We start from the raw sequence: 25,344 nt of genomic DNA on the forward strand, positions 1-25,344 counted from the left end.
TGAAAAATTCCTGTGGTCTACTGTGATTTCTTTTGTATGTTACGATTTTGACTTTATATTAATGTCTTTTATCTTCTTTATAAAATTTACATATATACAACTATGCACATTATTCAAGTTAAAATTAAGCAAAGTGGTTTGACACTAAAACTTTTAAATTCATAGGGACAGCATAAAGAAAGACTTATTCCCCAGGTTTTAGCTTTCACGTTATCTATGAATGTACTCCTGTCCCTGATAGTGCCACTGTGGATTTAGAAATATAGCAATAAAACATGTGATAATTACTCTGCGTGCTTCTATTCTCTTATGATTTCAAGACAACAGTTCTGACTTATTCTTCTAATAAAATCACTTTATTTGCCACCTCACTACAGCTGGGTCATTGGTTGAATTATAAAACACTTACTCTGAGGGTCATGTGTTCTCCTCCTGAAGTAAAGCAGTCTCCCCTGCTGTCTTCTCCAAATCTCTGGCTGAAATCTGGTCTCCCAGGAGTTTCCAGGCAGACAGGCTTTCAGGACATCTCCAGAGGCACACAGACACAGTTTCAGGCTGGTGTGCTCTCTTTATATAAAATGTGACTGTGTCCCTGCAGTCCCCAGAGGTCCTCCGGGAACACAGCACCCACCTCCTGATGATGGGGCTAGCTCACAGTAACTCAGGCAGGCAGTGCTCTCCAGAGTACAGGGGAAAGACCAGTCAACTACAGGGTGGACATGAGGTTGAACTAGTAGACATATTTTACCTGTGCAGGTGTGTGGGGATCATGGAATCAGGCACTGTGAAAATGGGGAACCCAGCAGTCCTCTCTGTGTGGGGGTTCACTGGGGCTTCTGTGTGTGCCTCAGAGACCAAGTCCTGCTTTCTGAGGGGCCCAGATGACTAGCCTGTGCCCTGAGCTTGCTAATCTGTGATGCCCTCCACCATTCCCTCTCTGAATGACAGGATTATGTATTTGTCATGTTCAGATTGGAGAGAGTGACACAGCTCATTGCTTGCATGTCTTTAAGAACTCTGAACATATCACAGTGTCTTACATAAATGGAACTTTGGAAAACCATGAATAAATATAGGCCAGGACATTGTGGAGGACAGGGTTTAGTGCCAGGGCCATTGTGGCTGGATTCACACTTAGACTTGACACCAGCTGAATGGATCTGGATATGTTTTACATTCCTGCCAAATAAATTCACCCCTGTAGGGTGAGCTATCTGGTGGCTTTCAGGTCATTCACTGTGATGCACGTGCACCAGGTCCTGACTCCCCAAAGTCTCCAGCACTGCAAACAGAGCCCCACACCTGTGGGAGGCTGGATCTCCTCCTATCTCCTGCTGAAGCCTGTGATAAATACTAATCTTCCTCTTTTCCTATTTATTTTACTATGTGTATTTAATGACTGTGGTCCTACAGTATGTGAGCTGCTCTTCATCCTCTTTCACATTCCACAGTGTTTTCAAGGGTATGCACTTCGTAGCACGTGCCAAAACCTCATTTCATGAGTGACTCACAGTATTCACACTATTCAAAAGGGGCCACATTTGTTTATCCTTCATGCGCTGCTGGACACAGGGGCTGTTTGGGCCTTAGTCTGCTGTGCACCATGCTGCTCGGCAGATCCTTGCCCTATTTGAGTGTCTCCTCCTTCCCTCCTTTCTTCTTCCATACCCCTGTGCTTCCTTCCTTCCTTCCTCCTTATTCCTAGTATTATAAGAGGGACTTGAGATGCCAAAGGTGTAGAATGTGTATTTGAAAAGCATCCAAAAACTTATGGAAGGGCACACCTCTCAGCTTTTGATTGTCTGGGGATATCTTTATCTCTCATTTCTAAGAAACGGCACATTCTGGGTGCAGAGTTCTCATTGGGAAGTTTCATTTCTTCAGTAATGAGAACATCTCATCCCACTGTCCCCTGCCCTATAAGCCCTCTGCTGGGAAGTCTGCTGTCCGATGCATTGTGATGCCCATGTGGGATGGACTGATTTTTCTCTTGCAACCTTCAGAATCTTCTCTCAACCCTTCAATTTTTGAGAGCTTGATTAAAACTTCCTTGGGGTGGACTGGCTGGGAGGAGTGTCCTGATGCTGACTTTCAACTTCCTCTCCTGGAATGTTTGTCTCCTTCTCTATATGTTTTTTTTCTTGCTTCATATTTGCATAAAATTCATTTTTTAAACTCATTTTCTTTCATGCTTTTGGCTTGAAAATGCTCCCATTTCAATTTATTGAAATTGAATGTCAACATGATGGCAGTGTTGGAGATCTGGTCTTTTTAGGAAAAAAGAAAGCATTGGAGACGTTAGGACTCACTTAAGTGGAAGAGTAATGCAGCATGGAAAAAAAAAAAGTTCTGCAAAAACCTTCCCCAAACCCATCAGAAGAACATTTTGAATTTGTCCTCATCACCTCATCCCTTAAGTTAGCACTGAACAGGATGGAGATGAAACTCCTTGGCTTGCATAATCCTCTTGCAGAGAAAAGAAGAGTGGGGGTTCAGCAGCGTTCCCTGCATTTCAGGACCCTGCCCAAGCATCCAGCTCCAACCCCCACCTCTGTCTGGGTAGACCCATGTGAGGGAGGTGTTTGGAGTCAGTTGGGAAATAAGAAAGGGGGTTGGGACTTCTCAGTATCACCCATGTGACTGGAGTCACCACATGCCCCTAGTCCCCTACTAGGCACGAGACTCAGAAGCTTGCATCACTTCTGCCCTCTTGGCTGTTAGGACGCTGATGTGCCATCAGTGTGCCCAGCAGCTTCTCTGTAGAGAAACCTGCCAACTTCTGCTGCTGGCAACTCTAACTTCCAACAAAACAGAGGACTCCGTATACCTTTCACCATCACGCCATAATGATTTTTGCATCTGCAGGCTTCAGGTACCTGAGCCAGCTCCCCGCCCTCTGCTCCCAGGAGTCATCCAGAGCTGCAAGACATATGTCCCAGTCAAGGGACCCAGCCCTGCAGTCTTCGCATCTCCTGGGTTTCTGATCCACCACCTCGTTCCTTTCTCCCTCTGTGGAGCCACTCAGGCAGTCCTGCCACCAGAGGCTCAATACTGTCATTACTGTGCTCACTCCACCCTGGGGACCTGGCCCATCTCTGGGTGGCTGGTCCACAACCCTGCTCCAATCTCCTCTTAGAGTACCTTGAGCTATTCCCACTCAGTTACCTTGGCCCAGAGTTCCTCATCAGCAGCCGCCACATTCTCCAGGTGCATAAAGAACCCTTCTTTCTAGAGCCAGCCCAGCTGGCACTTCTAGGGACACTTTATCCCAAGGTCACAGAACAGCTACTAGTACAAGTGTGTCAGCAAACAGCTCTGAAATCCCAATCGAGAGTCATTCCCCACTGCCTAAGTATGCACAGCTGACTTCTGCAGATAAATTGCTGTGTGCTGCCAAGCTGAGCCTCTGAAGCTGTTCTCCTGCCTGGGTCCTGCCTCCTCCAGTGAGTGTGTATACGCAGCTCGCCCCGGGGCTGCATGTTGGTGCATTTGACTACAGTTTTGCAGTCTAGCTGCTCAGGCCCAGGTGGACAGCCTAACCTTTGTTGCTGGCTCACAGCCAGTCTCTACAATCCTGCACATGCTAGCTACCAGCCCAGCTGGCACACATCACTCACATCTGGATCCAGGCCTACACCACCTAGCCCTTGCTGCCATGCATGGGCCTGAGGAATCTTCTGTGTCCAGATTGTGCCTGAAGATTGTCTCCCCAGCAGAGTGTGCTTACACCACTGCTTCCAGCCCTGTTCTCAGCTGCTGGACACAGAGGCCCATCTGAGGGCCCCACTCTTTCTCCCAGCATTTGATCAAGAGATAAACATTATATGGAAATTGTGACATACAAGGGTATTAAAAGTGTTAAAGGTTTTTTTGTTTTTGTTTCTAAATATTTACTTTTTAGTTATAGGTGGACACAATATCTCTTTTTTATATTTATGTGGTGCTGAGGATCAAACCCAGTGCCTCATACATGCTAGGCAAGCGCTCTACCTCTGAGCCACAACCCCAACCCTAAAAGTGTTGAGTTTTTTTACGTGACCAAAGTAAGGCTGTTATTAGCTTAAACTACACTGTTTTATGTAGGAAACATTTTACATGAACTTCTTGGTAGTCACCATGGGTGTGTATCAGATCACTGGTGATGTTGGTTGCACTAAAAAAGAGGTTTTAAATGCAGATGGAACAACCTCATCATGGAAGATGACACATGGGACATTCACAGCTGGAGAGGAGAAGTCCCTGCCCGGCTTAGTATCTAGGACATCCTGCCACTGTTTTTGCCTTTGTGCAGCTGGTGAGTGTAAGTCGAATTCAAGGCTAATTCACTGTCCTGGGAATCTTCCCATCACTAAGAGCTCTACAAGACTGGCTATGCCTCTGCTCCATAAGTGGGGTAACAAAAATTGATATGAGCACATCTGTTCACAACACAGACCACTGAGGCTGAAGTCTCCTGTTGCTACCTAGTGCTCTGATAAAGGTGATTTTAAAATATTGCTGTTCACTGATAAAGCATGTGATTTTCCAGGAGCGCTGAGGGGGATGCAAATGAGAGGAGCGGTGTTTTCATGGGTGCTGACATACATCTTTTTTGTTGCTCATGGTCAGGAGTAAATTTAAGGCCAGCCTTAGGCTTTAGATAATACATGTATAATATGTATTTATATAATGATGTACATTTATATTATATAATCATGATACATTTTGCAAGGCTAGAGAGAGTCGCTGCTCTGATGGACATGAGCAAGGTAAATTGAAACCCCTTGGACAAGATTTGCCATTCCAGATGTCTCTAAGGACAGTCAGGATTAGTGGGAGGAGGTCAGAGTGTCATTCCTCGTGGAGACTGGGAGGGGTTTAAAACATGAATGAAGAACCTGCAGACATAGCAAGAAAATGAGAAATAGAAGTGGAGCCAACAGATGTGACTGAGATGCTGCAATTCATGATAAACTTTACTGAAGGACAAGGAGTTTATCTGCTGTCTGATTTGAGGAAAGGGACCAGCTTCACCATTCTGTGTGTGAACATCCAGGTTTGCTTGCATCATTTCATTGAAGGAAACGTTATTTCCCCATGTTTGTTTTTGATCCATTTGTCAAAATGCATTGATTGGAAATGTGTATGTTTTGCTCTCTTCTAGATCCTGTTCCTTGGTCGATGAGTCTTTCAAAGCCAATGCCAATCAATTTTGATGAGAACAGCTTTGTGATATATTTAGAAGTGACGTGGTACGATACACCCTTCAATGTTTCCCTAAAGATTATTTGGCTATTTAGGTTTCCATAATACTTTCAGGACTTTTTTCCTACTTAAGGGAAGAATGATACTGGAATTTTTAAGCAGGAATTCCATTAAGTGTGTCTATTGCTTGGGTGACATGGACACTTTTGTTAATTCTTCCAACCTGTGAACACAGGGTGTCTTTCCACCTGTTTGTGACTTCAGTTTATTACATCAGTGTTTTACGGAAGTCTAGGCAGATATTTCAGCTCCTTAGTTACATTTTTCCTTGACTTTGGTTGTGTATTGAAATCAAAAAGAGGTTAGTTTTTTTACTTCCAGTTATTTTCTTGTCAGCCTATAGAAAACCTGCTGACATATGGATGTTGATTTTTATTTGTGCAGCTTTACTGAATTCTCTCATTAGTTCTAATAGAGTTTGGGTAGCGTATTTAGGTTTTATGTAGTGTCACACATGCAAAATGGAAGCATTTACTGTCTCTCTTTCTGATTGGGACCTCTTATTTTTCTCTTGCCTAGTTGCTCTTACTAGGACCCTCAATAATGTGTTGGTAGAAATGGTGGCAGTGGGCTTGTCTTCTTCCTGATGTGGGAATAAAGGCCGTCAGGTGCTTGCTGTTGAGTATTCTGTTAGCTGTGAGTCTATCACTCACGCCCTTGGTTTTGTGGAAGTACGAGCAGGAAGCCTAAGACAAGTCGAACAAACTTCTAAGTATGGAGAGTGAACCAGTAATGAAAACATCTCCCAAGAAATAAACACTCAAAACTTGTAGACTTCCTGGCTGAATTCTGCCAATCTGTCAAGGACAGATACTAGTCCTTCTCAAACACTCCCAATCAATTGAAGAGGAAGTAACACACCCAAACTCATTTCCCAAGGCCGTGAATACTCTGACACCAAAGCCAGGAGTTGTCACAACAAGATAATAAAAGTAGCTGTGTATCCCTGATGCAAAAGTGTTCAACCAAACCGAATTCAGCAGTACATCAAAATAAGTCATATGCCATGTTCAAGTAGGTTTAATTTCTGATTGCTGCAGTGGTTCAGTATCCATAAATCAATAAAGGCCACATTAACAAAGTGAAGGTGAATACCGAATGATTATCTTAAAATTTTGACAAATTTTAAAACATTTTCATGATAAAAATTCTTAACAATTCCACGATTTTCTCATTAAGAATTAATTTCATTGCATCCAATTAATTTTATAGGTTTTAATTTGGTTTCAAAACATATTTAAATTTGTAGTGTAATTTCCTCTTGACCCATGTGCTATTCAAAGATATTATGCAATCTTCAAATATTTTGGGATTTATATGGCTGTGTTTCTGTTGTTGGTTCCCAATTTCATTCTATTGTGGTCTGAGAGCACATATTTTATAATTTCTATTCCCTTTATTAAAAAAATTAGTTGTTGATGGACAAAATACCTTTATTTTATTTATTTTTATATGGTGCTGAGGATTGAACCTAGTGCCTCACAGGTGCTAGGCAAGTGCTCTATCATTGAGCCACAACCTCAGTCCCTGTTTTCCTCATTTTTAAGGCATATTTTATGATCCATATGCACAGCCATAAAGAAGGATTAGTATCCGTCCTTGACAGATCCGCAGAATTCAGCCAGGAAGTCTACAAGTTTTGATTGTGATTGTGCTGCATTAGCTTGGGAAGATAGTGTGTTCTGCTATGGTTGTGAGACGTATTTTAAAGAATTTGTTTTGCATTGTTGCAGAATCTCTGCATGTATGATAATTTTTAGATGTCTTATTTTTTCATTATTGGTATTGAGCAGTTTTATTAGTACACATTTTGACATTGTCTTAAAAGCAGCTTGACTTTTTTTTTTTTTTGCAATAGTTTTTAATCTTTGTTAGTACAGAGTAGCATTTTTTCTAGGGATAATTTTACCTTACTACCAAGTCAAAACTTTATTTTTCCCTGAGCCCATGAAATTTGATGTTATTTTGGCATCACAGATCCTGAGACAAGGAGCTGTTGGCAAACTTGTGGGACCTCCACAGATCTACTCCCTTCTCCTCCAGATTTCTTCCAGTGCTTTGAAACTTTTCCTCACACGTATGGTGGATGGGTCTTCAGCTAAAGACTGGAGGATGCTTCCCAAGGACCTCACACTCTTCACGAGTCTTGCTCCTCTGATCATTCCAGATGCCCCCTTCTCTACTGCATTAGTAAGACCACTGGGGTCCACCTGCGTCCCCATTTGGACCACAGCCTGGAAACTCTTGGGCTGCAGCTCATCTCATCTGTTCCCAGTCTTTCACGGATTCCTCTTCTCTGTAACTTGATGCCCATGTTTGAACAACGGTTGTTCAATATATTCTCAGTGTTCTTTTTGTTGTTTCTGGTTGGGAGGAAAACCATGCAATCCCTGTTATCTCTATCTTAGCACAAAGAGGAGTTTCTAGATAACAAGACAATATCATCTTTAATCAACTGTTGTAGATATTCAGTGAAGAGGCCATGGATTTAGTATTATGAATCTTAATTTAAATAAATGACATCTAGTCCACCCTGTGTATTGTGACACAGTTTCTAGGCACAGAACCAGCAGCATCCCCATGATAGTCTACTGAGCTGAAAATCATGTTGTAGGTCAGTGCTTCATTTTTTTCTTTTCTAAGTTTTAGTTATTAACACTATAAATTGAACATGCTACTCCAGTCTCGCTATAGTATTTCATGCATGCATACCGCATGGGCTGGTGCTGTCCAGCCTCCTTCTACCCTCTGCCCACCTTGCCCTCTACTCTGTCGCATTGCCTGCTTCCTTCCTGTTCTTCTTCTACTCTCAGGTCACCTCTTTAAAGTCTCTCCAGGAAAAGGGAAGTTTCTGTTATGCAATTTCAGGGTTCCTAACCATGGCAGGCCTTTTGAACCCAACACCAAACTGATACAGAGCCATAATGTCTACAGAATAATCACCTAAGAGAATAGTAAAAGACATAAACATTCTTTTAAATGTCAATTTAAAGGAAGGTAATTCATTTAAGTTGGTTTCCTTAGCCATTCCTAGAAAATGGCTTCCATATCGTCAAGCTGTATCCTTGGAGCACATTGAAGAAAGTACAAAAACAAAAAAAATGTGGAAAATAATGCAGGTGTCTTTACCTAATGTACACTGATTTATTTCTAAATTAGGCAAAGAACTTGAATCAAAGTCCTTAACATGCTTTGGAAGATACAGAAATCCTTATTATCATAAAGTGAAAGCAATCCATTTGGCCACATGCTTTTGATGGTATTACCTGTTCAAATACATGCATATGTACTGAAGTCTGAATACTCTCAGCTGGTGTAGGTACTGTTCACCCTGCAAACAGGAACGGGTGGGAGAGAAAGACCTTGCATTTCAACAGTTGACTCTGTGCAGATAGCTTTGAGTAGCAAACATTCATCTGTCTAGGGATTTAAGTTTTAGATACTACTTATTATTCAGCAAAAACTTTCCACCCTCCACAGTTCTTTTATAGTTTTATCAATAGAGGATATTAAAAAATGAACTTCAACTCATTATCTAAAGTGACGATTTTTTATTCCAAAAGCATCCTGATTTTTTCAGATTTATGATAGAACATTAAACACTTGTCTTTGACACTTATGACTCTGCACTGCATTGTGCTTTGCTACCCTTTCCCCAGGTGTTACAGACTGTGCTCTTCAGTGTGGTCCAGCAACCGGAGGGATGCAGAACCCTCACGTATGTTGTGTCTCCAGTTTCATTGCAGCAAAGCATTAGAAATTTCCTGGGCTGGGGATGTGGCTCAAGCGGTAGCGCGCTTGCCTGGCATGCATGTAGCCTGGGTTAGATCCTCAGCACCACATACAAACAAAGATGTTGTGTCCGCCGAGAACTAAAAATAAATATTAAAAAATTCTCTCTCTCTCTCTCTCTCTCTCTCTCTCTCTCAAAAAAAAAAAAAAAAAAGAAAGAAAGAAAGAAATTTCCTACTATTTTTCCAAAACACAGCAAGATCCTTGTTTCACGGCCATGAAACCCTGAAAAGGAGTGTGCCAAGAGGAAAACAGACCACACTTTGCAAACCACTGATTCCTTCCACGCTGGGCACCAGGGGTAGGGGCTCACACTCACCAAGGGCACGCCCACACCCGCTCAGCCCAGATAGCTCCCCAGGACCCTCACCTGCCCCTTTCAGCTCTTTGTCTTCACTCATCTGCTCTCCCACATGCTCTCTTCCTGCTTCTCACCCGTTGGCCACCACCAAAGCAGCACTTGTAAAGTGCAAGTCGATCATTTCTCACTGCTCTTACAAAGTCTGGGTCACTGAGGACAATAATTGAGCATATAATGCAAAACCCTAAGCAACATAGTGAGACTCTCTCTAAAGAAAAAAATACAAAGGGCTGGGGATGTGGCTCAATTATCCTGGGTTCAATGCCACGGAGCTACACTCCCTGTCCTTGAGTTTTAAAACCATGCAATTTAATAATCAAGTAAGCTAAGGTATCAAATATTCAGTGTTTCACTTACTTGATGAACATTTGAAGCTAATTAAATAAAAATTCCATCTAAATAACATTAAAATGTGAATATTACATGGCTTTTTAAAAATAATAATAATAAAATAAAAGCAGGGGAGGAAAGAAGGCACCATGCATACGTTTTCTACCCCTGCTTTGTCAACTGCCTGAACTTTGCCTTTGCTTGTGCTGTCACTTTCCCCTGGTATCCTGTCCCAGGTCCTGGCCCTCCTCTCCCAGCTCCTGCAGTTATCTGAGGACAACACCTAGTCTCTCCTCAGCACTGAGCTCTGGGATCTTCTCTCAGTCCCTTTTGCATGACAGCATGCACATGTCACAGGTGGAAACCACGTGTGCCTGAGCTGTGCATTTCCCCAGGTGCAGCCACGTGTGTTACAGACCTATAGGCACCTATCTTGTCCAACCATAATGTTAGCTCCAATTCCTTGGGAACTGTGACCATGTAGTATTCATATTTTAATATTATGTAGAATATTTTTTATTTAATTAGCATCAAAATGTTTATTGAATAAATGAAACACTGAATATTTGATATGCTACCTTAGCTTACCTGATTATTAAATTGCATGGTTTTGAAACTCAAGGACTGGAAGTGTTGTTCAGTGGCAGGGTGCTTGCCTAGCATGCATGAGGCCCTCACTTCAATCCCAGCTCCGCAAAAAAACAAGATGTTCTCCCCTGATGGACATTTCCTGCTTCTTTCTTTCACTCTGCATTTATGTCTCCCAAGGTCCCTTAGGCAATTCTGGACCCAAACCTACCACGGTAAAAGACTCCTGTCCTTAAGTATATGCATTCAGAAATGGTCATGTGGAACAAGGTAGTCTTTAATAAGAGCAAAAAAGTCACCGATTATTCCAGGCACAAATAAGAAATTTGAAATGAGCATGTTTTTAAAGATGCTCTATCACTGCCAGTGAAGACCAGCCGGGGCAGAGGAGGCTGATCTCTTAAGCCTTTATTTGGAATTAACCTCAAATTTTCAAGAAAGTCACAAGAAAAACAGTAATACAGAGAACATCTATATGCCCTATTCTCTGATCCACCTACAGTTAAACATTGTCTCCTTTATAACTTATTTTTAAAATCTTCATTATTTCAACTGATATACAATAACATTCAAATCTGTGTTACTGGAGCACCATGTGCTGTCTCCATGCCTGAATACATTGTGTATTATTTAAATCACTAAAGGTATATGTCTCCTAAAATGCTGATCAGTTCTTGATGGTTAGAATGTTCAAATCATGGCTTCTCCTTTCTGAACTACACAGTGTGTGCCTGCCATCTGTAACCCCCTGCTGTGCAACAGCACACTAGAACTTCTCTCTCTCAGTTGTACACCTTGTCCTCTGAATGCTACCGTCACTGTTTTCCGAGAACATGGCTCTTCTCTTGTAGAATCGGTGGAGTTAGGGGCTCCTGTGGGATTCCACATGGCTACCATGTCACTGCATAATGCACTTTGGGTGGACGAGGGTGAAACCCAACAGCTTTCTGGTTCAAGGAGCAATTCCTGAAAGAGGTGTGAAAATGAGCTGAAGTGCCATGGTGGTCTTAGCATCTGAGGAGTAACCTTGGGAATCAATTCTAAACTCATGGTGCTCAGAATGAAGGAACTTGTAAATATAAATAGGTTATCATAACAATTTCTTACCCTGTGTTTTCTTTAAAAACTGGTCCCACATTCAACATTTTCTTTAGTGCTCCCATGACATCCTTATTCCTAAAACTATAGATTAAAGGATTCAGTACAGGGGTGAGTATGGTGTGAAAGATGGACACCATCATGTCCTTCTCTGGGGTGTGGCTGGATCTGGGGAGCATGTAGGTGTAGATAGCAGCCCCATAAAAGAGAATGACCACCATCATGTGTGAGGAGCAGGTGGCCAGGGCCTTCTTCCTGCCCTCTGCTGAGATCATCCTGTGGATAGTGAGCAAGATAAAGTAGTAAGAGCCTGAAATGACTGTCACCGGGATGAGGAGCATGAGGACGCAGCACAGGTACATGAAAACCTCATAGAGCGAGGTGTCTGAGCAGGAGAGCTTCAGTACAGCGGGGACTTCACAGAAGAAGTGCTGGATCTCCCGGGATCTGCAGAATGGGAAGGTCATGGTGACAGGAGTGAACATGAAGCCATCCACTGATCCCAGGAACCAGCAGCCAGATGCCAGGAGGAGACACACCCTGTGGTTCATGAGGACAGGGTAACGGAGCGGATGGCAGATGGCCACATAGCGGTCATAGGCCATGGCTGCCAGAAGGAAAAACTCAGAACCTGCTAGTGTCACACAGAGGAACATCTGTATCCCACATTCTGGGACTGAGATGGTACTCACACCCAGTACCTGATCCAGGAGCATCTTGGGCACAGTGATGGAGATGTACATCATGTCCATGAGGGACAGCTGGCTGATGAAGAAGTACATGGGGGTGTGAAGCTGGGTGTTGGAGTGTATCAGAATGATCAGGACAGCATTTCCAGACAAGGCCATCAGGAAAACCATAAAGATGACCATGCAAAGCAGAGCTGGGTGTTGGGATTGCCTGAAGAGTCCCACTAGGATGAAATCTGCCCACCCGGTGTGGTTGGTCATCCAGGTGGTGATGTCCATGAGGCTCAACCTGGGCCACCAAGAAAGCTTTGGTTAGTGTTGTGCAGAAGGCTGAAATGAATGGTGTATGTGTGTGTGTTTATGCATGTGTGTGTGTGTGTGTGTGTGTGTCCACCTAATTATGCTGACCAGAAAAGTCCTACAGGTCTGTAACTTTGGGGCTTATAAATTACCTGTAATTCAATGAATTTCCCAGAAATTAATAATTCACCACTGTGGGACTGTGGCTTAAAGGGATTGGCGGTTCATACTGAAGTGACCAGAGTTGGGAGATGTGCACTACTTGATAGAAGATGCTGTTTGTAAACCAATGTTGGAAATTTGAAAAGTCACCACTGTGAGCAAACACAGACAGTAAATCACTGGAGAAAAGATAAATAAAACTCCTTATTTCTAAGCTTTTGTCATAGAAATCTGAATTGAATCAGCCTCTCTGGTTTAAGGCTTCTGGTGAGATCCTAACGAATGTGAGAAGTACATTCCTTATCTAAAGATTTAGAACGTTTCTAAAACATCATTTGAGGAAAATTCATACCAAATGCTTCATCCCCTTCTGTCCACGGTATCAAACCCCATGTGAGTCTCTGTGGTTTTGTGGATAAAACCCTGATACATCTCTGATATCCTGGTGAGTCCAAATGCTCAAAAGACCCCTGATGGACCTAAGCATAAGCAGCCCAGAGTCTTCACCCGGGGATCCAGGGACGCTCCCTCCCTGACCCTCTTCTGTTCATTCTGCTTGACCTCAGGTGTGGTGAGACTCAACTAAACACAGTAAGGAATGTGCCCAGAACCTTGCCAGTGGATAAACAAATGTGCTCTCAGAGTTCATATTCACATTAATTATTTTGCAAAAGGAGCCTGGTGCTCTTAATGGTCTTATGGCATAAGACATGTTATGGCATCGGTATCTATATGACCAACCAAGGAGGTGAAATTGGAAATTGTGTACTCCCAGACAATTTAAGTGTCTGAATACTTATTTATATAAATTTGTATGAACTGTGTATATGTATTATATAAACCCATATAATATATACTTCTTAATCTTGTTGGCCAGTTTTGCTGAGCACCTGACCCCCTTTCTTGTAGTACTTGCCTCTTATGGTTCTTCTCCTTGAGCTTCTTCCACTTGCATTAAATCTCAGGGAGGAGGGCCAGGACTTAGAGGGTCACTGTCTTTGCCAGACAAGGATTCTGCTGGTTTTGCAAATGCCACCTGTATTATTGCCTGCTGCAGTCACTTTGTCAGGGGAGCTGAGATGCCCTCAGGACCACCGAACAGCACTTAGATGTCTCTATTAGTGGACTATCCCCCCCTCTGTCTTGCCACTCATAGCTTGCTTCTGCACCAGACAGTGAAGACAAATCCAAGATTAATTAAACTTTATAACTTTTAGGGAAGGTGTGGTTACTCTATCCAGGGAATAGAGTAAAATAAATAAAATAAGTTAAATAAATAAAACAAGTTAAATAAAATAAGTAAAATAAGTTAAATAAATGTGACTTAAAGTGCAATGTTAGAAGAGCTACAAAATAAGAAAGAGTAACAGAAGCAAAAACTACTTGGTGTTTCTAAAGAAGGCCCATAATGATTTCTTCTACTTATTGCCTACGGGAACAAAATTGTTCCAACTTGTCACTTTCTAATGGACCTTGCAAATGTGGGCTCTTCTGGGGATGGCTTTGACAGTGGTCATGATACAGGGGTATTTCAGGGAAATTTTCCAAGTTTTAAGTGCAATGCTATGTTCTTACAATAATAATAATTCTAAACACTAGCTAAAACACTTGACTTTTTAGCAAGTTCAAGTTCTGGAGGTGCTGATGCAGTAGACAGCACATCAATGTTTATCAAATCCAGGACACATTGTACTTAAAATTATAATATTTCTATGTTATCACCTGCATTGGCAGATGGAAGCTGAGCTTTAGACAAGGCACACTTGCCAATTCAATCCCAAACTTGTGGTCAGAATGGGGCAAAGATTTGGCTGGAAGCTGCTTGCTGTTAGTGGTGGGAGAAAATGGTAGATGGTGCTGGGCAAGACTCGTGCACTTGAGTAAAATGTCACTGTCATCAAGCCACAGCCAAGAGCTGATCTGGTGCACCAGGGAACACATCTCTGGGTCTGTATCATGCACAGTGACCACCTCCTTTCCCATGCTTCCCCTTCTCTGTGCTTGGTTTTTCCGTACATAGCACAGTGTGTGTTTAGTCTGGAGAACTGTTGGTGCTGGTGGCAGAGCAATGCAGATTTTATTTGAAGCTTACAACTCTGTCAAGCAGACTACCCTGAAAATCTGACCCCTTTCCTCTCTAGTACGTGCTTCTCAAAGTTCACCCCTGTAAGCTCTTGCCATTAATATTAAATCTCAGGAAGGACAACCAGGAATTAGAGGGCTTGACAGTACTAGGGCTGATTTACCAAATTTCATCTTCCCCGAGAGTCTGTGAAGTACACACTCATCTTATTTTGACCTTTAAGAGTTGAAAAATCCAAATTCTTGGGGGCATCCGTAAGGTCACCCGGCTTCCCTCAGTCCACTGTGGAGCCCAGAATCAAATCTACTCAGTCCTCTTGGGGACAGAGTCCTCCCTCCACAGTTTGTAATTTGGATTTTAGGCCACTTGATATCAGCTTGATCAAAGAGCATAAATATGATTCAGACACTGTTTTCTCATTTAGAAATAATTTCAAAGTCAAAATCAGTCATTCTTCCTCTGCAAAACTTACTATATTATTTACATCCAGTGATACGGAAAGAATGTATTTCAATTTACCCAGAAATAACTGGAAGGTAAAAACCCCTTTCCTATTATATTACACTAAATATGCTTTACAGGAGATGACATTCAAAAGAAAAAGACATCCATTTTTCTGCATACAAGTAGACGATAACAAAATAGCACCACAAGGAAATGCAGTGACATCCTAATAGACCACCTCTGGAGCAAAGCACTCAAGAGCAGCGATCCCCTCAGCCCTGCTGCATGTGGCCGTGTGGCTAACCTCACCTCCAGATGATGCCTCAGCCTCATCCACAGGTGTGCAAAGAAGAGTCAGAACGTGACATCATCCTGGCTCTGGGAGCCCATTCAGGAGTGGAGACGGTTTTCTGCAGACAAATCCCCTCTGGGACTTTGAAGAGGATGTAATTAAGAGAGCTAAAGAGGCTATCATTACTGCTGTCCTTTTCTGGCTTCTCATTTTTTTTAAAAAAAATTTCATTTCATTGTCAAACACAAAATCTTGTTAATATAAAGATATTAACAATCATTGCACATTTCATCACCACCTCCAAGTTCTTATGTATGAATTATGTGTCAGTTGTATCTGTCCTGTTCCATTTTACATAACATTTGTGGGTCTCTGCAGGTGATATGTGTGGAATGCCACCATCTCCCCTCTTATCTCATATATATATATATATATATATATATATATATATATATATATATATATTTAACTTGGCATTCAGTTTCTCTCTTGCAGACAAATCATTCTCAATTTTTTTCCCACTGTGAGTTCTAGAATGATGCTGATCATCTCCCCTAACACAGAGGTCTAGTGACAGCCTTCATCTACACACTGTTGGTCAGGCTGCCTCCTGAGCAGCAGCCACCTCTGACCTGCAGGGTTTCAGGCTGAAGATGGTTTGTCCTGCCTTCTTGGCCACCTACTTTCCTGTAAGGCTGTGAATTGCAGCCCCAGGGTCCTCTGGAGGGTGGGAGGAAGAAAGAAACTGGGTCTTTTCTCCCATGTCTGGAGATGGTCCCTGGCAGCAGCAGCAGGAGGAGGCAACAGGACCATGTCCATATTTCAGGATCTACCCCAACTACGTTCCTGCAGCGGCTTGCAGGTGTCTAGTTTTCTGCATTTCAGTAGTGGAGGGTGCCACCGCAGCCCTGAGGGCCATCTCCACCAGCTCTGTGGCAGGGTCACAGGAGGCTCCCAGTCTGAGTTGCTAGCATTCCCCTCCCGGCTTCCCCAGCTGTGTCTCCAGGCCTTCGACGCTTCTATGACCAGTTTCCTGGGAAAACTCTCCTACACTAAAAGTGCGTGAAACTGTATGTGGCTGAACACAGTGAGGTTATGTTGCATTATGTTAATTATGACATAGTTTCAATCCTCCTTAAATATTGAATAGTTATATTGGGATCAGATTTCTAAGTGATACAATGTGGTAGAGCTTTTATCTTTTTGATGTGTGTGCATTTAAGGTGAAGGATATGGTGTTCTGATAAACACAGTGAAATGATTACTAATGACTGGCACAGTCCAACAAATTGAGAGGTCCATCTCCTCCCACCTCACCTCTCCCGTGGTAGGTGATGCTAGGTGAGGACTCAACACTGATGTGGGGATGGGCAAAGACTTGGGGAGTGCTGCCATGGGACGAGGGTGTTTGCAGGTGAAGACGTGGAATTGGGGAGTGCCAGAGTCTTATAGGTTGGACTGTCACACCATGAATTCCTAGTACCCAGTACCTCAGAATGTGGCTTTATTGGGAAATAGGGCTGTTTCAGTTAATTGAAGTGAGGTGAGGCCCCTAGTGAGGTGATCAGTGTCCTCACACAAGGGGTGACCTGGACACACAAGCTGTTCTAACAGCTTTGGAGTCACAAAGCCATAGCCCAGGAGCCAGCAGGAGCTGAGGCAGAGGCCACAACCAGTTCCTGCTTTTCTCCTGCAGAAAGCCAGGGGCTCAGGGATGTCCTGACCTCAGACCTGTGGTTCCAGAACCCTGGAGCAACACTTCTGGTATTCTAGGCCACAGGGGCCTAGTGCTCAGTTACAATAGCCCTGGTGAAGTGACAGGATCTCCTCTGCTCTTGGGAAGCATGACAACCTAACAGTAGGCAGATGGCCATCCTCCCAAGATGGTGCTAATCTGATGCCTATGAGGGAAATCATTGGAACAGCAGCACACGGGGAGTATGACGTTCCTATTTGAAAATCTTTAAAAAAGAACAATATTGGAGATCAGGGCTTCCAGATACTTAAATACACCAAGTCATCACTAATAAAAGTTACCATAACATAAACGTGACATCTCAAGTTGTTAGGAAAAAAATGGTTTTTTTTTCGATTTTTAATTGACTTATTGAGTTAAAATTGACATGTAATAAAAGGTATAGTATTCCAAATAAAACTTTTATACTATTCCAAATAAAAGAGACAAATGTAACAGTAAATAAATTCACATATCACCCTCAGCTGAATTCTGTCTCAAAGTGAAACAGCTATAAAGTACTTGCAATCTAAAATTCTTAAACCCTGGACATATGTTTCAGTATTAAAGCATGTCCTTGGATCCACCCAAATTAAGAGCATTTGACACAGCAGACACTCAGGTGGAAGGTCTATACTGTGAGAGGTATGTAAAGAATTTTTATTATGACAGAAGTACATCTAGTAAGAATTTCTTTTCTTTTTTTAGTTTATTTATTTATTTATTTATTTATTTATTACATACATGACAATAGTGGAGTGCATTACATTCATAATCATCTATTCACAGCACAATTTTTCATAACTCTGTATATAGAGTATGTTCACACCAAATTATGCCATTTTACATGAGCTCTCTTATTATGTTTTTTTGCATTACAAATCTTAAAACACCATGGTATAAAGGTGTTTTAAGAATTTCTTTATAAAGGAAAATATAAAGAAACAACCAACCAAAATGGCCCAAGTGTTGGGAGAGGGGAATTATTTAGGTATTTTAAATTTTTGCATTAACCTGAAGGAGGTTAAAGGTTTCATGGGCTTTAAATGTCTTAATTAATAGGTTAATGAACAAAAAATTAAGAAGAGAGTATATAAGTATTAAGCATAGAGAAAAATGGAACTATTGCAATGTAGTTATCAATCGATTCTTACAAGCTCAGAAAAAGAGAAAATATAGTACAAGCACCAAGCCTGGTGGAAGAGAGAGACATGTCCCAAATACAGCAGTGACCACAGGCCATGCTCTCTCTGTGGCCTGCAGGGTGGGAGAATTGTTGGTCTGGAAGATGTGGCCGGTGTGAGCACCTGGTATCCAGCCACCACCATGAAACAGAAGGTCAGGGCTCCTGTTGGTGGTGGCACCTGAACAGCAGAGGGTCCCAAATCACATCCTTGCATGTTAATCAGAGGAAATGCTTAATTAAGAAACAGCAATCATCTCCTTATATCTTGATTCTGGAAAAACTACATAAAATAATAATGATCTCCTGGTTCTGGTGGATTTACAATATTCTCTTCACAGCATGATTTACGCTGGAAGAAGTAAGGGGTAGTGACAAGCCTAAAACTTATTTGTGATTTTCTCAGTTCTATAAATAAAAGGCTAAAGAGATTAAGATTCTATAACATCTCACCTTCTTCCAACGGTAGCATATTTGGTCTAAGTATGGTAGACCATCACCTACAATAGACTGAAATCTAAGGAACCCACCTAGAAAAAGCACTTTCATCAAAGCAGATGGCTCCATGAACTCTCTGGAATGTCGTTTGTTAGAAGTAGTTTTTATAGCCAAACAGTACTACAAACATTCAGGAAATGATCTAGCTTTTAGTATCTAGAAAAGTGTGTCATTTGCACTTACTGAGATATGAAAGCAAACCTTGGAATATGGTGGGTTGCCACAGTGACCAACAGCTTAGGGGTATTTCAAATAAGAAGAGCCACATTCGCTCGAGGGGTCTGCTGGGATCTGAAGTCTTCATGGAGAGGCACGCGTATCCCAAGACTATGCTAAAATTAATGAAATAATGTAAAAGGCATTTTATATGGCTTTTCTTATGGCGGATATTGCAACACAATTAAAAAGACTTAACAATTAAATATAAAGAGCTGGAATGAGTAAGCAGTGTGGAGGAGAAATGCCACACCCAGGAGAAGGAAGTGAAAATGTGTGGGCTCCATGCTGGGGCCTCCAAGGAGAGATGGGGGAGGAGGAGGGAGGGGAAGAGGCAGGCTCACTCCCAGGTGCTCCCTCTCAGGACCCTTGGGAGGCGCCTCCTTGACTGCAGCAGGCTTCTCGGAGTCGCAGTGACATCTTTGTTGCGCAGGCTGTGGATGAGGGGGTTCAGCACAGGGGTGAGGATGGTGTAGAAGGCCGACACCATCACATCCTGCTGCGCTGTGTGGTAGGAGCCGGGGAGCATGTAAGTGTAAATGGCCGCACCAAAGAAGAGTAGCACCACTGTCATGTGGGAAGAGCAGGTGGCCAGCACCTTCTTGCGGCCCTCGGCTGAGCTGGTCCTGAGATGAGGAGCAGGATGAGGGTGTAGGAGCTGGAGATGAGCACGGTGGGCACGAGGAGCATAAGGACGCAGCACAGGTACATGAGCGTCTTGTAGAGGGAGACGGCCGAGCAGGAGAGCCTCAGCAGGGCAGGGGCCTCGCAGAAGAAGCTCAGGATCTTCCTGGATTTGCAGAAGGGGAAGCTCATGGTGATGGGCGTGAACAGCAGACTGTCCAATGCTCCCAGGAGCCAGCAGCCGGACACCAGCAGCCGGCAGACCCTCTGGGTCATCAGCAATGGGTAATGAGAGGTCTGCAGATGGCAGTATACCGGTCATAGGCCATGGCCGACAGAAGGAGAAACTCAGCCCCTGCCAGGGTCAGGTAGAAGAACATCTGGATCCCACAGCCTGCAGGGGAGATTATACAATGGTCTCCTGTGACCTGGCCCACCAGCATCTTGGGAACAGTCACAGAGATGTACAGGAGATCCATGAGAGAGAGCTGGGTGATGAAGGAGTACATGGGGGTCCAGAGGCGGGGCTCTGTATAGATCCAGAAGATGAGAAGCATGATCCCAGCAAGGGCCATCTCCAAAAATAAGCAAATGGGCAACAAGTACATGAAAAGTTGCTGTGTGTCATTTGTAACTAAGGACATATGAATTAGAATCATCTCCAACCCACAATATGGCTACAATAATAAATAAATAATAGCAAGTCTAGGGGAGTATGTGAATCGTTTAGATCCTCTGAACTGTAAGTGTTCACGAAAACGATACAGCAATCAAGGATAATGTTTTACCCTCACAAAAGTTAAGTATATAATTACTATACAATCTGGCCATTCTGCTTGTTGGTGTGTATATAAAAGAGATATTTACTCTCCTAAGTTCACTGTAGCATTATCCACAAGGAGGTAGAAGGAAAGCAAAGTTTCATTGACAGATAAATGGATCTACAAAAGACTGTTTTAAAAGACTGAAATGGAAATATTAAGAGAAAGAAAATTCAGACACATGTTACAACATGAATCCTTATTGGGGATATTTTGCTAAGTGAAATAAGTCAGTCACAAAAGACAAATCCACTACAATTCCACCTACATGAGGTATATAGAGTAGTCAAAGAGAAATAGAAGTGGACGGAAAGTTGGTAAGAGACTGAAAGGATGGGGAAGTTGGGAGCAGTGGTTTAATGTGCCTACTTTCAGTTTTACAATGTGAAATTAATTCTGGAGATAGTTTGCACAACACAGAATATTCTTAAGACACTGAACTGTATACTTGAAATAATAAAACAGTAAATTTATGTTATGTGATTTAAATTGAAGTTGAGAAAATTCTATCACCTTCCCTCACCACATTCTGTAATTGAGCAATATATGTGCCTCGAGGATTGCTCCAGGACTCTATGTTTGTAAAATACAAAAAAAAAAAAAAATTGTAAAAGTGTAATTGTTTAATAAAATGATTATTTTAATAATTAATTGCAGAATCTCCTTTCTCTGTCATTTGGAAGATATAAAAATCCATTGTGTGTTCATTTGAAACCTATATGTATTGAAGAATTGTTTTCTAATTGTCTAAGTTCAGTACTATGGCTCCAACATAAAGAATCTGCATTCAAAATGGACCAGAAGGTCTGAGCTCTTAGATTAGCTCGCCATCTCATTCCACAGAGCCATACTGGGGCCCGCGTAGGCCAGGAGACAGGATATAGAGTATTATAACAGAAAGGTTTTTGTCTTAAACTTGCAGAACTCTTAGCCAAGTGTTAGCTTTGCTTCCATCTAACTTTATAATCTAAATCAAGCCAGTTTTGGGTGCCAGTTTTCTCAGAGTCAAACAAAAGAAACAACATTCTCTCCTTCTTAAAGCTTCTGTGAACCTCAGGCCACCTGTACCTCTGACATCCAAACTGAGTCTAAGCCCTCTCCATGAAAAGACCCAACCTCAAAACTCTTCTTGTAAAGTCAATCCATCCAATTTAGATTACATAACTTGGAAGAAATCTTCTGCACAACAGAGGAAACAATTAAGAGCATGAAGAGAGAGCCTAAAGAATGGGAGGAAATCTTTGCCAGCTGCTCCTCAGAGGATTAATATCCAGAATATATAAAGAACTCAAACAAAAACAACAATAACAATAACAACAACAAAATTCAAATGACCCAATCAACAAGTGAACAAATAAACTAGACACTTCTTAAAAAAAAAAAAGAAATACAAAGGGCAACAAATATATGAAAAATGTTCAACATCTTTAGCAATCACAGATATGCAAATCAAAACTAGATGGAAATTTCATCTCACTCCAGTTAGAATGGCAGTCATTGAGAATCCACATAATAATAAGCTGGAGAGGATGTGAGGAGAAAAGAACCCTTATGCACTGTTGGTAGGACTGTAAATTAGCACAACCACTATGGAAATCAATATGGGGTTCCTTAAAAGACTAGGAATGGAACCACCACATAATAACCACCACAGCTATTTACTCCTCAGTGTTTATTCAAACAACAACAACAACAATAAAGTATAGTATGAACTTTCCTCCTTAACTTTGTTCTCATTGGGTCTTTTGGTCACAGTAGTGAAAACGATGACAAAAGCACTCTCTATGTTATTTTATATCATTAATGCATCTGAAAAAAATCTTAATATCAAGAAGTTAGTAATTTGTTGGTAGCAGCATATATAATTCTGCTGCTTCTTTCACGTCTATAAAAATATTCAATGTCCTTAGCAGTCAGGGAAATGCAAATCAAAACCACTTTCAGATTTCACTTTACTCTAGACAGAATGGTAATTATCAAAAATACAAATAATAATAAGTGTTGGTGAGGATGTGGGAAAAAGGTGCACTCAAACATTGTTGGTGGGAATGCAACCACTCTGGAAAGCAGTATGGAGATTCCCCAAAAGAATAGGAATGGACCCACCTCATGACCCAGCTATCTGACTCCTTGGTATTTTTCCAAAAGATCTAAAGTCAGCATGCTACAGTGATGCAGCCACATCAATGTTTATAGCAGGACAATTCACAATAGTCAAGATATGGAACCAGCCCAGGTGCCCATCAACAGATGAATGGATAAAAAATGTGGTGTATATAGGCAATGGAGTTTTCTTCTCAATCTGTCAGAAGAATGAAATTATGGCATTTTCCAGAAAAACAAATGAAAAAAGGAGAACATCATGCTGATTGAAATACGCCAGACCCAGAAAGTCAAGGGTCAAATGTTTCCTCACATATGCAGAACCTAGAGAGAAATAAGTAATTTTAAAAAGGAGACAAGGACTCTCATGAAAATAGAAGGATGAATAGTGAAGTAGAGGAAGGGGAGGGGGAGGGAAGAGAAATGCAGAAGGGGTGGAACAGCAGAATAAAATCAGCCAAACTATGTCATATACATGTAGAAGCATAGCACATTGAATTCCAATTTTATGTATGACTGTAATACACCAACGAAAAAGTAGGTCAGTCAAGAAAAAAACCAAAATCATCTATTTACCATGCCTTTGCTAAAAATTTATCTAAAAATAGTAGAAGAAAATTTAATGCCAAATTTCAAATTGCCTTGAAGGGGAAATTGATGCACAATGGTGATGCAGAACATCAGTAGATCAGATCTGTAGACCCACACGTTCTATACTTAAACTCAGACTTGGAGCAATTATGAGGTCACACTAAGAACTGCAAATAACATAACTGTGTGTTCTAGTAGGTCAGGAGGTAGAGAATGGAATGCAATCGACTTCACCATTTGTTTCACGAAATTCCTAGGATCGAACACATCTGTGTGTGTATTTGTTGCTCTGGCCATCAACCTGCTCATGAAGGATTCACAGATCTGGTGATGGCTCACAAAAACTCATCCAGTGACATCCCAGATTCCACTCTGGGGTCTGGGCCTCATTGTGTGCCCCAGTCTGAAGGTACTATGCCAAGTCCTCAGCAGTTACAGCATGAAACATTCCATCTTAAATCGTCTTATCCAAGACTCTTAAACCTTGTAAATACTCTTATTAGAATACTCACTACTGTCAGTCTGGATGATTCTGCCCCCAAGTGCAGTGTATTCTGTATACAGACTTTGTGTGATAGTTAGAAATCCCCTGGTGGTTTTTATAGGTGCTAGTTCCTGAAGGGGACTACCTCATGTGACACAGCCCTTCACTTCTATGCCCTTTGTAAGGGACCGGCGAAACGTCAGAGGAAGAGACCACCAAGAGACTGTCTCATGCAACAGCAAAAGGGTTTATTTGGGGACCAGCATGCTGGGGCTTAGAGCTCACTAGAGCAAAGAGAGGTAGAGCACTGGGAACAGCTTAAGCAGAGCTTATATACTTTTCTTGGAGAGGGCAGGGAGGGAAGTTCATTGAAGGGTCAGGGCGAGTGGGCAGTTTGCCTGCAACTGAGTGAGGGAGTGCATTCTGCAGTTTGGCAGTTGGGGACAGCACATTCTGGGAACAAGATTAGCAAACAGTTCTCAGGATTTCAACAGTGTTTTGTTAAGCATACAGAAAAACGGAATGACAAGTACCTATTTTATTAACCTTTCACCTTCACTTGGTATGGGATAATGATAATGCCATACCAAGTGATAAAATAGATATATTTTTAAAGCAGACGTGGTGATAAATTTTTAGTACAAATATATGTATTTGGGAGAGACGAAGCTTGGATTTCTATTATAATATATGAGGGTCAAATATAAAAATTGGAATAATCATTAATTATTATTAATTATTAATTATTAATTATTATTAATTATTAATTATTAATTATTAATTATTATTAATAATCATTAATTCTTCATCTCATTATTACATTTCCCCTACATACTTAATGAAATAAGTATATGCTAAATAAAATGGTCATACATACTTATGTATGCAGATATATGTGCATTGGTGTGTATATATTTCTATATGTTTATATATGCACAGAATTTACCTTGAGTTAATATATGGTAAAAGATAACTTGGAATAGGTATTCAAGATGTGGTCCCTTTTAGTATGTTGAAAATGATTTCATCACAAAATAAAATATTTTGTCTATTTATATAATATACTCTAAATGTTAGCAATCTGAGAAAATATCCCAGTCACATGTAGGAGAATCAGTTGAGAAAGCTGAACATCCTTCACGTTTACTTATGTAAAGGAACCTCGAAGGGTGTTTGCCTTGGGGCTCATTCTCTTTATCCACACGAGAGTTACTTTCAGAGGTTTGTGTCCACTGAGATTGAGTGGGAGATGGAGTGGTGAACTTAGTTCTCATCTCCTTTACCACAGACTACCTTACATCTTAACAGGAAAAACATCCAAAAACTTCCATCAAAGCTGACCCACATCAGGGCGAAGGGCAGCTTTTAAATGATCTTAATTTTAGACATGAAATTTTCAATGAATGCTTTCAAACATTCTAATTCATGGCAAAAGTTTCTGTAGAACACTCAATAGGACCAGGAAAGCTGCTGCTGTCTCAGAAAACACCTGTGAAAGTGGACCTTGACTCATATTTTCTGGACTCCAGGGAAGTTGTTCCTGTCCACCCATTGTACTACTAATAACGTTAAACAGAAGCAATTACACTGTTTATTCAGGAACATTATTTTCTGTCTTTGATTGTTCTACTATTTATATTACCAGTAAATGTATATATTTTTGGTACATTTTATTAATCAATCAACTATAAGAAAAACTTTTAAAA

General features: G+C 41.5%; 1 protein-coding gene and 1 pseudogene across 1 annotated transcript; both read right to left on the minus strand.

Annotated features, from left to right (window-relative positions):
• Positions 1–11,418: 11,418 nt before the first annotated feature.
• On the minus strand, positions 11,419–12,381 carry LOC114081251 (olfactory receptor 2T4-like). Its single transcript, XM_027922806.2, has one exon. It carries the CDS (start codon positions 12,379–12,381, stop codon positions 11,419–11,421), a length of 963 nt encoding a protein of 320 aa, XP_027778607.2.
• Positions 12,382–19,355: 6,974 nt separating this feature from the next.
• Positions 19,356–20,214, minus strand: LOC139705825 (olfactory receptor 2T3-like; annotated as a pseudogene).
• Positions 20,215–25,344: the final 5,130 nt, after the last annotated feature.

This window comes from Marmota flaviventris, chromosome 5 (genome assembly GCF_047511675.1).
Source record: "Marmota flaviventris isolate mMarFla1 chromosome 5, mMarFla1.hap1, whole genome shotgun sequence".
In the NCBI taxonomy this organism is placed as follows: domain Eukaryota; kingdom Metazoa; phylum Chordata; class Mammalia; order Rodentia; family Sciuridae; genus Marmota; species Marmota flaviventris.